General features: G+C 47.4%; 5 protein-coding genes and 1 non-coding gene across 6 annotated transcripts; 3 read left to right on the forward strand and 3 right to left on the reverse strand.

Annotated features, from left to right (window-relative positions):
- Window positions 1–263: 263 nt before the first annotated feature.
- Window positions 264–351, reverse strand: SETTUDRAFT_t8. Its single transcript has one exon. It is a non-coding gene; the product is annotated as a tRNA-OTHER (tRNA).
- Window positions 352–1,067: 716 nt separating this feature from the next.
- On the forward strand, window positions 1,068–2,610 carry SETTUDRAFT_114317 (uncharacterized protein; the record flags this gene model as incomplete). Its single annotated transcript, XM_008022837.1, has 1 exon — window positions 1,068–2,610. One exon carries the CDS (start codon window positions 1,068–1,070, stop codon window positions 2,253–2,255), a length of 1,188 nt encoding a protein of 395 aa, XP_008021028.1. The 3' UTR covers window positions 2,256–2,610.
- Window positions 2,611–3,007: 397 nt separating this feature from the next.
- Window positions 3,008–5,000, forward strand: SETTUDRAFT_134145 (uncharacterized protein; the record flags this gene model as incomplete). Its single annotated transcript, XM_008022838.1, has 5 exons — window positions 3,008–3,129; window positions 3,218–3,892; window positions 3,953–4,066; window positions 4,354–4,560; window positions 4,646–5,000. 5 exons carry the CDS (start codon window positions 3,008–3,010, stop codon window positions 4,998–5,000), a joined length of 1,473 nt encoding a protein of 490 aa, XP_008021029.1.
- Window positions 5,001–6,234: 1,234 nt separating this feature from the next.
- On the forward strand, window positions 6,235–6,766 carry SETTUDRAFT_30571 (uncharacterized protein; the record flags this gene model as incomplete). Its single annotated transcript, XM_008022049.1, has 3 exons — window positions 6,235–6,292; window positions 6,365–6,629; window positions 6,685–6,766. 3 exons carry the CDS (start codon window positions 6,235–6,237, stop codon window positions 6,764–6,766), a joined length of 405 nt encoding a protein of 134 aa, XP_008020240.1.
- A 291-nt stretch (window positions 6,767–7,057) lies between these two features.
- SETTUDRAFT_162601 (uncharacterized protein) lies at window positions 7,058–8,896 on the reverse strand. Its single transcript, XM_008022839.1, has 2 exons — window positions 7,350–8,896; window positions 7,058–7,299 (listed from the first exon to the last, which is right to left on the reverse strand). The coding sequence occupies exons 1-2, from the start codon at window positions 8,856–8,858 to the stop codon at window positions 7,093–7,095; spliced, it is 1,716 nt and encodes a 571-aa protein (XP_008021030.1). The 5' UTR covers window positions 8,859–8,896; the 3' UTR covers window positions 7,058–7,092.
- A 3,266-nt stretch (window positions 8,897–12,162) lies between these two features.
- SETTUDRAFT_86470 (uncharacterized protein) lies at window positions 12,163–13,393 on the reverse strand (the record flags this gene model as incomplete). The annotated part of the gene is made up of 8 exons (XM_008022274.1): window positions 12,163–12,296; window positions 12,347–12,527; window positions 12,610–12,637; window positions 12,688–12,776; window positions 12,860–12,889; window positions 12,947–13,031; window positions 13,095–13,140; window positions 13,192–13,393. The coding sequence occupies 8 exons, from the start codon at window positions 13,391–13,393 to the stop codon at window positions 12,163–12,165; spliced, it is 795 nt and encodes a 264-aa protein (XP_008020465.1).
- Between the last annotated feature and the right edge of the window lie 484 nt (window positions 13,394–13,877).

Genomic DNA, 13,877 nt, shown 5'->3' on the forward strand with positions numbered 1-13,877 from the left:
TATATAAGACGTGCAGGCTTAAGGCCTGCAAGTAACTACGTAGGCTAGAATTTAATACTAGGTACAAATTGAGTAGGTACTAATGTAGGGGGTTAGTCTAAATGAAGGTGAGGCTCGTAGCCTAGAGTTTTTTAGTTGAGTAACTCTCTCAGATCTTTCACTTTAAATGAGTCTTCCTCTCAAGTTTTAACGAGTAACTCTCTCAGTCGAATAGGTAGTTTAATGAGTAACTCTCTCATGTGGGTGGACCATAAATATGGTTGTGAGGGGAGAAGGATTCGAACCTTCGATCTTTGCTGACGTGAGACAGCAGAAAATTTTCCAGGCGCTCCACCACTGCGCCATCCCCCCGTTGTCGCGGCATAGTGGTGGTTGTGGAGAGTATCGCGTCAGGTTTGGTGGGGTGGGCCACTTACTGATGTGGGCCGCTTACTGATAAAACACGTTAATCACACGCAGTAAGCTTTCGCGTGCCAGAGCTATTAGTCAGACTCAACACAGAAATAGATAGTATACCACATGGATATGGTACAATCTGCGGCGAAATTTCGTTCAGCATACCGCTTCTCCTTGCAATCTGATAGTCTGTCACCAAAATGAAACCCTCTAAGTAAGCGCTATCCCTCATCAGAATACCTATGTAATACGCTAAATTGGCGCCTTGGTGTAAGCTGTACACGCCTAGTCCAACCATATCCACTACTATCACATGTATTAGTAAGTATTGTGTCTTAGGTTTCTTTTAGGCCTACTAGTGACTAGGGTAGTATAGCTACTTTTAGTAATTTAGGCTATCCGCTAGCTTCTAAGTGAGAGGCGGTCATAGTGTAGAATAGCCAGAATTTCAACCTGGTGAGATAAGCTTTACTTCATGTCAGCTTGAATCGGGCCTATCTATGTGCTGACACCAGAGTTGACGAGAATTGTCATACAGCAATATTTAAGCTTTTGAAATCAAACATGCCGGATACGTCATCGCACCCCTGAACATCTCTCACGTCTTTCTGGGTTCTCCATTGTTCCCTTCACTCTTCCCCTCTGGCAAAACACTCGCTCGTTACACCACTATGTTGAATCAGATCATCTCCCACCTCAGCATTTTAAAGCCCAAAGACAACATGTGCCAATACATGCCCTTCGTTTCCGCGCCTGCCGCCCGCTCTCGTACACGTATCGTGACCATAACGACAGCCTGCGTCATTCTCGTCTTCTTTCTATCCACGATCTCTTTTCATCCAGTGGAAAAGGCGAAGCAGTACGGAATGTTCAAGCCTACGGGGATACCAGGAAATGGACCCATACCCAGCATTGTGCACTATGTTCAGATCAAGAAAGAGGCGAATTCGGTTCTGAAATTCCCCTTCTCCAGCTTCCTAAACATATACGCCGCTGTCATGTACATCAGGCCGACGAAGATCTACATTCACACCGATTTCAACGAAATGGAAATCAAGCAAGCAGGCGAGCAGGGTGACCGGTGGACCAAGGCAGTCGTCAATACCTTCGCTGACATTCTTACATGGAATCCCGTTCATGCGCCCAACTTCGCTGGTCAAAACCAGAACAAGCCCATCGATGCTATCCAGCACAAGTCGGACTTCCTCCGCTGGGAAACTATTGAAAAGATTGGCGGTATCTACTTGGACTGGGATGTGATAGCGCTGCGGCCTCTCGCACCAATCATGAACACAGGCTTCGCCTTCATCGGCGGCCGCCATTATGGTGGCTCTACCACAAAAGAATTAAATGGCACCATCAACAATGGTGTCTTCTTGACGACGCCAAACAGCACCATAGCGCGCATCATCGTACGCGAGCAACATGCTGGCTTTGACGGTCGTTGGGAGGCCAACCTGCAAAGCATGACACTGATTGCCGAGCGTCTCCTCCCGATTCCGTACGAAGTCCTCATCCTGGACCGCAACTCTTTCTCACCCACGCATTGGCTGAAGGAGAGCACTGATCCCCTATTCATACCCAACGAAAACAAGCCATCACCTATACCCCAGGTCATCGACTCGACGGACCCAATGAAGCTGTACGAAAATGCCGTTTTGAACAGGAGAAGGCGTGCCGATTGGGAGATGGACTTTTCTGCGACCTATATGCTGCATGCCTTTCAGTTGGGTAGATACCAGCAGCATGTCACGCCTGAGATCATTCTTAGTCGAACCAGCAACTTTGGAATTGCAACGTATGATGTTGTCAAGCGCATGTCGGACCTTGGCTATCTCGACGGCGCAGATGAGAGCTAGAGTCGCCCTGAGGTATACGGTTACCTTTTTCCTAAATGCAGTCTAGATGCGGAAAGTCTGCTATAACTACCCGGTATGGATTGGTTAATGAAGACCTGTCTCCAGCCACCTAGTCGAGAGGTCCTAGGCAGTATCTGCCTATTCACACGCACGGCAGTAAAGAGATGTAAAGCCTACTTCACAACTGCAATCACGCCACTAAATTACAGCCTCTCGACCTGTACGCGATATGCAGTCTTTGGTGGATCAAGCGCACTGGAGGTACATAGCTGAAGCTTGTCAAAGCTACGCGATCATTTACTCAACAGAGCCACGATCGCACGGCTGGATACCGCTTGGCTGGACACTGCTTGGCTGTACACCGCTCACGAATCGCCTTATTGATATTTCTTCTGTTTCCAAACTGTAGTTAGAGATAAACATTAGTAGTGTAGTTGTCTTGCTTAGGGGGTGCTTTAGTTCCTAGATACTTTGTGTCTCAATACTTTCTCTGAATCGCATCGCTAGTTAGCCTTCAAATATGATTTTTAGATCTGCAGTCTTGCTAGTGGAATTATGTACATGCAAGTATTCAGAATCGGCTACTGCCGGCTTCTCCAAAGCAGAATCTTAAACCTTTTGAGACTAGGGCCACAATTGCAATATTTTCTATTACTAATCACTGTCTAATTTTCAAGCGCGTTGAACGCCAAACCCTGTATGCATCGGCCGCTTTCCATAGCAAGATATCCTGCATAAATACGAACATACCCATGGATAGCGGTGTACAGGAGTTGATTACTTTCACGCGCAAGGCAGCGAACGTATGCTCGTATTGCCGAATCAGGAAGCAGAAATGTGACAGGACTTTACCAAGATGTAACAGATGTGCCGGGTCAGTCAAAAACATTCCGTAGGCACTATCTTCCGACATAGTCGCCTGGCTTTTTTTTAGCAGCAGCTGGCTGATGCGCTTCTTGTAGCTCGAACCGAAATTGCGATTACACTCCTCATAAGGCTCCCCAACGGGTGTGCGATGAGTCAGATCCTCTGGTGTCTTGTCACGAATCGTGTTCGCAGACCGATTCATCGTCTCGCGGGATGATTAAGCTCCTGCAAAGGATTTCAGCATGTACCAATCCATTTGCACCTTCAGAATTGGATACGATAAGGCTCTGGAACACTGTCCAAGGGATCTTGGATCTCGCTGGATTTGACTTATCACTCGCTTTGAAGGAGTTTGGAATGTGTATACACCAATGGTGTCCAGTTCTCGACGAGAACATGTTGGAGAATGGCGAGAACGATCTATCCGAGCAGGCGGAGAGACAGCCACTCTTCGCATTATGTATGTGGCTTCTAATGCAAAGGCCATGTATACATCAGAAAAGTATGAGCACAACAGAACTCTACCGCACGATGAAGCACATACACGTGATCCTTCAAATGGACATTGAGATGAGGGTGGAAGCTATCCAGGTCGGCATGCTGATCGCAGCTTATGAGGTGAGCCACGGTCTACGAACACAGGCTCACTTCACAGTGTCAAGTTGTGCCATTATGCTGCAAATCTTAGATTGCGAAACGTCTCCAGTCCACATTGGCAAGCAATCACGTATGCTGAAACAGCTCAAGTCAAGTCTCCTCAGACTTGATCGGTGAGTTTGCCTAATCCAGTCCTGTAAAAGTTTCAGTCATATCAGGCTTACTAGATCTAGAGTGAATCACCTTATGGCATGTCCGCACTATCTACAGTTGGTAATATCGCCCGAACATCCCATCCCAACCTCCCTCGCCAAAGGACTGGGTCCCATGCCACCCACTGTACGGAGGTGACTGTCAAGAGTTCATGCTAAGGCACGGATCTATCGGACCGAATTCTCTTAACACACTTTCTGTTATCATTCTAGCGGGTAGATAATACCACTTAATAGAGTTAGCGTACTACTATAAATCTATCCTTTAGTAGCTAAGAATATCTCTAAACTACTATATTAAGGGCTTTTATTTACAGACTTAGTATAATTAATTGCCTTCCGCAGCATTTTCGGTAGTACTTCATAAGTCCCTGTCAGCAAGAACTTTTGACAGTCACCTCCGTACCATTCCGTCATGCTAGTAGCCCCCGAACAATCTTCTTCCGTACTCTTGTTTCTATTGCATCAGGTCGTGTGTCGGCGTACATTCACGCACGTAGCCATGACCTCTCGCCTGACGAGCCTTATGAATCCGTGAATAAGGCAATTCATGACATTATTAGCATGCTGGACGGAGGGCCGCCACCAAACACATGGTTGCATTGCGCTTCATACCCCACGCTGGTCTGGTAAGCTTTCACTCTTGATGAATATTTCCCATCTCTCCATCATTGACCATCTCTTCGTGTGGTTACACAAGTTTACATACTGTAGTTCTCATATCCTGCTTCAAGTCACCGAACACCAATTCTATATAACTCAAAACATATCGGGTCCCAGTCTTCCCTTCATCGCTGCAGCACTTCACGCGTCACGTATCATGGCTTGGAAAATGCTTTGTGTAGCCATAGATGCTATTCAAGTGGAGAGCGATATCCTGCAAGTTCCTTTTGCGGCACTTTGTGCGGTCCTTAGAGGCGCGATCGTGGTGTTGGAGACAAGGAATGGCGGTGAAGACATTGTAGCAGAGAAAGATTTGAAAGGGCTTTGGAGGCTCATGACGTGGTTTGCCGGGAGGTGGGATATTGGAAAGGAGTATTTGATAAGAGTGGAACAGTTGACTCGATGACAACCAAGTGAGTAAAGCCAGGGAATAACGAAGATATGGAAGCTGAAATGGCAAGCTTCCCTGGTCTAACTTCAGTGATAACAACTGTTTTAGGCACAAAATATGGTCTGATACTAAATCATTTACAACCAGAATGTGAGCGTAAAGGCATCGGTTGGCTGGTGATCAAACATTCGAGTCTACAAGATTGTCAAGATGCCCAAGTCTCAGTATGAACGTAACGTTGATAATCTCATACTATCTCACTCATCTCACAGAGCAAGATCAAGCAACTGACAAGAGTACCACCTGGAGCATTGTAAAGCTAAGGCAAAGCTTCATTGTCGACTTACTACAATGGCTTGTCGCGGTGGTTGACGCTGCTCACCTGCCTTTAACTACCAAGCAGCCTCAGGATTAATACAGGAATCTTGGCTAGAGTCCTTTGATCATGAGACTTGTCAAGTTTGACTCTTCTCATCGCCATCCTTCAGCACGAATAATGGGATCAGCCTCGCAAGGCTCAGGTAGATGGTTGATGCAGAGAATAAGGAGAAGGCTCGCTTCAGCCATCGTTTGCCTATGCTCGAAGGCCATGAATTACACCCCACGAGGAACTTCATTGACCCTATACCACGATCAGATTAATATCGTCCTCTCAGTCTTTGTTCTTCTACGTACTACGCGGTGCATCCTCTCGATATCTACATATACGAGCATCTCTCAAAGGCTCTATGTAAGAAGACCCTAGCCTATGCACAAACATGTAATGTCAGGCATTGCTAAGGTAGCTCAGATGTAACATGTTCCTGTTTCATCCTGTTCTGTTACACGGGTTTCAAACACGAATCCCGTCGCAGATCCTGAGACATCCAATAAAATCCTTAGGCATGTCGACACCCGAGATTCCCATAGATTAGCTGCATATTTCGGGCGCCAATGTTGCCCGTTTTTCCGAGGTTGCTTGTATCACCTACTCAAACCTGATATGCGAGGTTGATGCGATACAGCTCTTATTGGTGGATAAGCTCTCCACAACAGAACTCCTGTTTGGGCATGGATATTGCGATCGCGGGGTGCCTTGCCAGAATTCTTCTCTGGGAATGTATATAAAATCCAGTAAGGTAGCTATCAGGACAACCAAATCCTTACTGTAATCTTTCTCTTCTTCGACCTGGTGTCTTACAACTCTTTCAACAACATTTCTTACAACCTTCTCAACTAGTGTCTTACTACTCTTTTTTTCTCACCCAAAATGTATTCCCTCCAAGCTATCATGATCGCGACCCTTGTCGCTAGCTCTTCTGCTGCGAGTACGTTGAAATCCATTTCACTATTTCTACCACATCGCACAATCTACTTGTCGATTCTAACTACTATTCCAGGCATCTATCCCCGACAAAATGCCATCGCATGCAATGTAGCTCGCTTTCAGATTGTGGCTGCACTAGCCCAGACAGGCAATAGTGTAGACAAAATTCAGGACCAAACTGTGGCTACAGCCGCTCAGGCAGGCCTCGATAATGCATCTGCTGGAATTGGTCAAATCGCGAAGGCCATACTTACGGGAGCAGCTCCGCCAGCTGATGCTCGCGATCAGACGGCAGCTGGAATCACAGCTGCTACCCAAGCGTTGGGAGGTGGTGATGCGTAGGTCCTAGTTTATGTGAAGTTGAAGTGCTTAGCAGCTAACAATCGATTTTAGATCTGACTCTGCAGTTGTCTCTGCACAGTCTTCAATTGCGGATGCTGCAACAGCTGGGAAGGCAGTTTTAGCTAATTGCTAGTACATGGCGCAACGGGTCGGAGTCATCAAGGTGTCCTGGAATATTTTGATGGTACTCCTGAGATAATTCCTGGGTCGTCAATTTAAGCGTCTGACAAGATCGGAGGTCCATCTCGACAATGTTTATTTCAACCCTAGTTCTGTCATGGGTAAGAAATCAGTACTTGGCTATAGTATGTTGCAGGGTCATACACTATATTACTAGGATCAAGCCTTGACCTAGAGCCAGTGCAATGGAACATATCCGTTTATCTAAATCATCACTAAAAAAAACTGGGCACATGCATTGTTGTTTCATATGCTAGGATTGGATACGTGATGCTAAGCTCAATAGTTGTAAACCGACATAGATGGAGAGAACCCAGTCAGTCTCTCGCCAGCGTTGGGTCTGAATTTCTTCTCCTTGTACCACTCATGCGCAGTCTTGGACAGCTCCTCAACTTCTGTGAATTCAAAATCAGGCTTCGGAAGGAGATCGTAAATGCCCCTTGAGAGATCAGTACCAATGTTGTAGACCTGTGCGAGATACTTCTTCTGTGACGGTCGTTAGTGTGCGAAAGACATTTGGGAGGACGTGAACATACTTGGATCTCAGGATACCTCACGAATTTGAGCATGTTGGCAGTGTTCTTGATCGTGTTCCTTCTCTCTTGCTCACTCATGACGCGAGACCAGAGCTCCTTGGCTTGGTCGTATTCATTTCTTTTGCCTTCGTGCCAGTAATGGCTCTTCCGGCTCATGATGTTGTCGCTCACCTGATATGGGGCCTCGGCTGTGTCTGGTCGGAACTTGTGCGCAAAGCTGTTCGGAGCATATTGCTTGTTGCCAGCATGGTTTGCATCGACACGCATCTGGCCATCGAAGTTGAGCGACGCAAAAGACTTCGCCATGAACGGGCAGTTGACGGGAATCTGATGCAGATTCACGCCAATACGGTGGTACTGCGCATCACGGTAGAAAAACATCCGGAACTGAAGAAGCGGGTCAGGCGAGTCTTCAATACCAGGAACCATGCTACCGGGAGAGAAAGCCGCCTGCTCGACGTCGCGATGAAAGTTCTCGGGGTTCTTGTTGAGAACCAAACGACCAAACTCTTGCATTGGGAATTGCTTGCGTGGCCATACCTTGGTGACATCGAAGGGATCGAAGCCAAGCTTGTCGGGATCAGCGTCCTGAGGGCTCAACACCTGTACGTATGCCTTCCAGACCACCTCTTCACCGTTCTCAATGGTCTCCCAGAGGTCGCGCTTAGAGTAGTCAGGGTCCTCGCCGCACATTTGCGTCGCTTGCTCCTGGGTAAATTGCTTCTGACCATGCTCGGCGATAAAGTGATATTTGATGTACACGAACTGGCCGTCCTTGTTCACCCACTTGAAGGTGTGGCATCCATAGCCGTGATTGAATCGCCATCCTTGAGGCGTACCGTGGTCGCTGAAGAACATAAGACCAGCATGGTTTCCCTCGGGGGTGTTAGCGAGCAAATCAAAGATGGCATCGTAGTCGAAGAGGAAGTTTTTTGGGTTGCGCCATTGCGAACGGATAACGTCCGGCCCCTGGATAGGATCGCGGCAGAAGAAGACCGGGAAGTTGAGGCCGACAATATCGTAGTTGCCTTCGCCAGTGTAAAACTTGATCGCAAAACCACGGGGGTTACGAGCCTCGTCAGGATACTCGCGTCCAGGCGTGACGGTACTGAATCGAACGAATACGGGCGTTTTCTCACCCACAGTCTGCAGGAAGTTTGCCTTGGTGAGGTCGGTAACGTCCTTGGTGGTCTCAAAGTATCCAAAAGCGCCTGATCCACAAGGGTGTACCATGCGCTCAAGGTTTTTGGAGCGGTTGAATGTTTGCTGCTTTTGGAAAAGAAATACATCGCTGGCAACAGGGATACCGCCAATGGTCTTGCTGTGCTCTGCATCAGGCCACGGAATGCCCTCGTTGTTGGTGAAATAAGGGCCATCGTCCTCACGCTTTCCACCCTGAGTAACACCAGCAACCTTTGCAATGATATCTGCTGGGCCTTCATTTGAGCTCTGCATGTGAAAAGCACGAGGGGCACGACCTTCGCCCGAAGCCGCTCCTTTAATAGCCATTGCAGTGGCCTCAAGAGGGTGCCTCATAGGGTCGGTTTGGTTCGAATTCGCATTGGTGCTGGTCATTGTCGGTAGCTTAGACGTTAGGTTTGAAGGAATTTCCATTGCCAATTTTCGGAGACTCTGAGTTTAAAGATAAAGATGATGAGACAGCCATGTGTCAATATGACGATTTGATGAAATCCAATCCTGCAGTCAACCTAGACCTGGCTAATGCACATTGAACGCTTCCGACGACAGGAATGCATCAATAAATTCGAATATCGCTATCGCGTTCGACCACTGGGATGCGGAGTGCATGGGAATGTGGTGAACGTGCATAAGGGATGATGACAATGTTACGTCAAGCCAATCAAAACAGAGTTGACGCAAGCTTGCCATCTACTCCGAGGGAGGCAACATCCAACCAGCACGTAACAATTACAATTTTCTTGAGATGTAAATGTCAAGTGACAAATACCAGAGATTCCTGAATGGTACGCCTATTGTCACGGCAAGTCGTCCGATGAGGTGTGCTCTGGCAGGACTCAGCTGCGTAGCTGTTGTGCTGCTCAATTATAAAGCAAGCGAAAGAGTTACAAGAGGAGCAGCTCTCCAGAGTATCACATGACACTGCTACATAGCTCCGGCCTTGGTTGTATTGCAGTATTCTAGACAGTGACAGAAATCTTGAGACTATATCTTAAAGTGACATAGCGATTGCGTCAATCCTGTACATAACCCATTTATTCGCAAAAGAATAGATGAAAATGGACCATTAACTGCGCTGGAAATATATGCGATGAATTTAATAAAAATAAATTATGATATGATCTCTCAACCACGAAGAACATGTGTGTTACTACTAAGCCCCCAATCTCTTCAACGACACTCTTGTATGCTTATGCGACATTTTGAACTAGCGTGCTGGTTGGGGTTAGAGAACTATTTGAAGAACCGGGATGCTATCTTCATGATGATTACATTTTGAACTAGGTATCCATTTGCAGTTCGGCGCTTGTCTATCAGTTCGCGGCATCTATTATCATCAGAGTGTCCAAACGTACTATACAAGAATTACGGCGAGGGAATCTTCACTACGCTACGAAACGTGAGTCAGCAGGGAGATTACACGCTGTAAACACGGCTGTAACATGATGACGATGTAATACAGTAAGATAGTCTCTGTTTAGGCCTAGCTTACGTGAGATGGCTACCTGACTAATGCGAAACTTGCTGGAATAAGTGGTAAGCTATACAGAGGTGGCTTTCAAAAGTTCTTGCTGACAGGGGTTCCTTGGTTACCACCGAAAATATAGCCGAAGACTAAGAATTATACTATATTCGCAACTAAAAGCCCTTAAAATAGAAGTTTGGAGAGAATAATAGCTACTAAAGTATACACTTACAGTAATACACTAACTATATTAGGCATTATTTCTTGCACGCTAAGTAAATAATGGAAACGTTATCACGAGAATTCGGTCCGATGGATCCGCGCCTTAGCAAGAACTTTTGAAAGCCACCTCTGTAATTCTTGTAGCTATAGGTATAATATGATAGCCGTACTAATAATTCAAGTACGGTTGCACCACTATTTGAACAGAACGTACTACGACATGATGACATAAGCTGAACTACAGTCCGTAGTCCTAGCGTACTACATCGTTGGATACGCTGATCATTGCCTACGACATTAGTAACATGATCGCCTTCAAGATATATACACAGTTGATGCTGAAAACAAACATCCAGAAGCCTATTTCTGCAGTCGACAGTCATATTTCTAGACTTTCTGTAGCATCCATGCGGCGCATGGGATATTGTCGGCCTCGTCGGATCGAGGTAAAAGCGGGATTCGAGGTATCAATACCGAAGCTGAAAAAACTAGATATACTACAAGTAATTATCACTGGATGACTGTGGATTTTCCAAGACTGTTCGACCCCAGGAGCTCTTTCTGATGTTTGTAGTAGAAGCCTAAGTTGTCGCACGTAGAAGCTCATAAGCACGATGACAAAGCTTGACGTAACATCGGCGGGCCTTCTTAGCTGTGAATGGGATTTACGGGACCAGGTTTATGCAGATCTTTAGTGTATTGAATATTTAGGGTTGCTAAAAAAAAGACCGCTATTGACCCGCCTTAACCCCGCCCCATCCTCCGTAGTATCCGGCGTATAGAAGGCGGCCGGCGCCTAGCGTACGGGCAACGGCGACGCATGTACACCAGGACCAAGATAGAATTAGTCTAGCGGATGATTCGGAATGAGGCGAAGCTGTTTGTCTACAGTATTCGACAAAAGGTATGGCCTTGTATCAAAGGGGGATGGTCAAAGTCATCATTTATTGACAATACACTCGAGCATCTGCCCAATACGCACTATTCTTTGACGTCTTGGTGATCTGGTTTCTTCATGTACTACTAGACTGGCTTGGTATTCATGAGCCCATTCCAACGCAGCCAAGTTACCAGGATGAACTGCCACATGTAGCTGTCGTACGTTGCTCGTTGTATCCTGTATCCCCTTCCCTTTCTTTCGCCTGGGCGACAAAGGCGACTTAGCAAGCAAAAGTTATCTCTAACTAGACCGTCATGGTATTAGGTGGTGACTACATGTTTGCAGGCAAATTTCGTGCGGCTACATGCCAAATTTGGAAGTTGTATTAGTTGCGGCGTTTACAACAGGTTAAAACCTAGATCGCTCGACATGCGCTATAATCTCATGCATTTTCTATGCACCGATTGGTATGTAATAGGTAAATTACTAGTTACAGTGCTAGTTACAGTCGACTAGCTAATTTTGATCATAAAAATCATGCTATCCACATAGGCTATTAACGTATTCTCGGTTGGGTGTATACACATCGCGCGTGAGTTCGAAGGCCCGCGCTCTCCAGGCGTTATGTATCTTGGGAGTGCTGATAGATAATTGTGCCTCAGCCCCTTCATATAACGTGCCTATGCAGCTTAATGCAACCACTCCCCTAACTAGCACTGATCAACTTTGGGCTGGACTATGCATTCTATTTTAGTGTTTCTTCCAAGAACCCCTTTCAAAGTGCTACATGACTTGCTCGGATGATACTTGCTTCGCCACACTAACAGCACCAGCCTACTCGGGACGATCTGGTCGTCCAACGTTCGAAGCAAAGGATGCACCGAACCACCAGGGGTTCCCCGCCTACCATCCTTGTGTGGGCCGGTCATTAAAAAAAGCAGAAATCGGATTGCGGACCTACTCCCACAAAGGGCCAAGTACAAAGAAACGGCCCGAATACAAGACCCAGGGGAAATTCACTCTGTGCTACCCGTCACCCTGACAATTCAACGATGCTGAACATTTGCTTTTCGTTTTTCCTTGAAAGCAGTAACGCCTTCGCGGCAATCTTCGAGCGAAAAGCTGCTGTAGTAGAGCGCGCGCTCAATCTCTAGACCTGCCTTCAAGGTCGTCGTCTCGGCTGATTTGGTTGGCTTGGCAATCTCGGAGAGTAGATTAAAAAGTACTCACCTGCCAGAACAGCTTGTTTGGCTAGCCCGATTGCCGGCGCGGAAAAAGAGGCGATAGAACGTGCTACTGTTTTTGCCACCTCTAGGACGTCCTCTTCGCTCGAGGCAACTCGGTTCACAACGCCAAGGCGTTCCATTTCCGTTGCCGACGTGGTTGTCCCAGTTAATATAAGTTCCATTGCCTAGTGAGTTAATGCAAATCCTTCTGGACCAAAGGAAAAGTATGGGGCACAGTGGCGCCTAGCATATGGATGGGAGACACACCTTCTGCTTCCCAATAGTCTTTGTGAGCCTGCAAAAGGTCAGCACTTTTCGGTCAGGAGACACAGATGCTCTGCTTACCTCTGTGTCCCTCCAGCTCCGGGTAGCGTACCCAGAGTGATCTCGGGAAAGCCAAACCGTGCATCCGCTGAGGCGTAAATCATATCGCACTGCACGACATTAGCTAGCATTCCAAAGGCGCCATCCCGGGAAGATCGGCTGTCGCGTATCTGTATGCATGGGCTGAGCTTACCATAAGCGCGAGTTCAAAACCACCGCCTAACTGGTAGATGATGTTAATAAGCTGCTTGTCATCAAAAACAACACCAGGCTGGCTTACGGCAAAGCCCCTCACTGCTGCCAAGATGGGCTTCCGAAAACTTGAAAATGCATCGTCTAGATCCTTGAGCCAGCCAACGCGGGTGCTAGATAGATCGGGAGGCATGTCAACAGGACTCTAGGTTCGGCCTTTTTCCGAGTACACATACGCTTCGGCGGTTGTAAGAGCCCCCAATTCGGTCAGGTCTGCACCAGCTGCGTGGCGTGTCAGCTTCAGAAGCTCGCCAAGTATGGACCGCCACTTACCGCTGAAGGGTCCAGAGCTGGTTAGGATGACAGCAAATGTCGTTGGAGTGCGGTCAATGTGGCGCAGAGCTGCTGTCAGTTCGTCGATAAACGCCTGTGACAAGGCATTCCGCTTCCTTGGCCGGTTCATTTCCAGAATGGCGATTCCATCATCGGTGGTGGACACGATTAGGTTCGGCTGTTCCGCAGTCTGTAGGCTCATGGTTGGCTATTCACGCAGTCACTGCTGGAAGCTGTCAGTCTGCTTAGGATCAAAGTGGGTACATGTCGTCGTACGCTTGCAGCAGAGGCTCGGTGTGTACTTGGTCGAGTATCCAATGAAGGCGACGGAGGAGGATGACGAGAAGAGATCAGGATTTGTTGTCCGGTAATATTGGCCTGGTTTAGGGCTGTTCTCATGACTACCTTTATACTAGGCTGCTTTGGACGGGCATGATCCGCCCTCGATGCTGCCATGCAGCAGGCCACCAGCATCTCCGCACACGACATAGTATGCGCTCATTGCACAAGGCCTGGTGTTGCTCGCAATCGGGTGCCGTAGCCCGATGGGGACGACGGGGCCCTGCTAGTTTCATTTAATGCTTGGCTTGTTTCGGCTCCTGGCCAGACTACCAACACCATCCTGTGCCATGTGTCGCTGCAAAGCAGGTTTTTGCGCCCGTCCCCTGGCTCCTACTTTTCTTTTT

Source organism: Exserohilum turcica, assembly GCF_000359705.1.
Source record: "Exserohilum turcica Et28A unplaced genomic scaffold SETTUscaffold_1, whole genome shotgun sequence".
Classification (NCBI taxonomy): domain Eukaryota; kingdom Fungi; phylum Ascomycota; class Dothideomycetes; order Pleosporales; family Pleosporaceae; genus Exserohilum; species Exserohilum turcicum.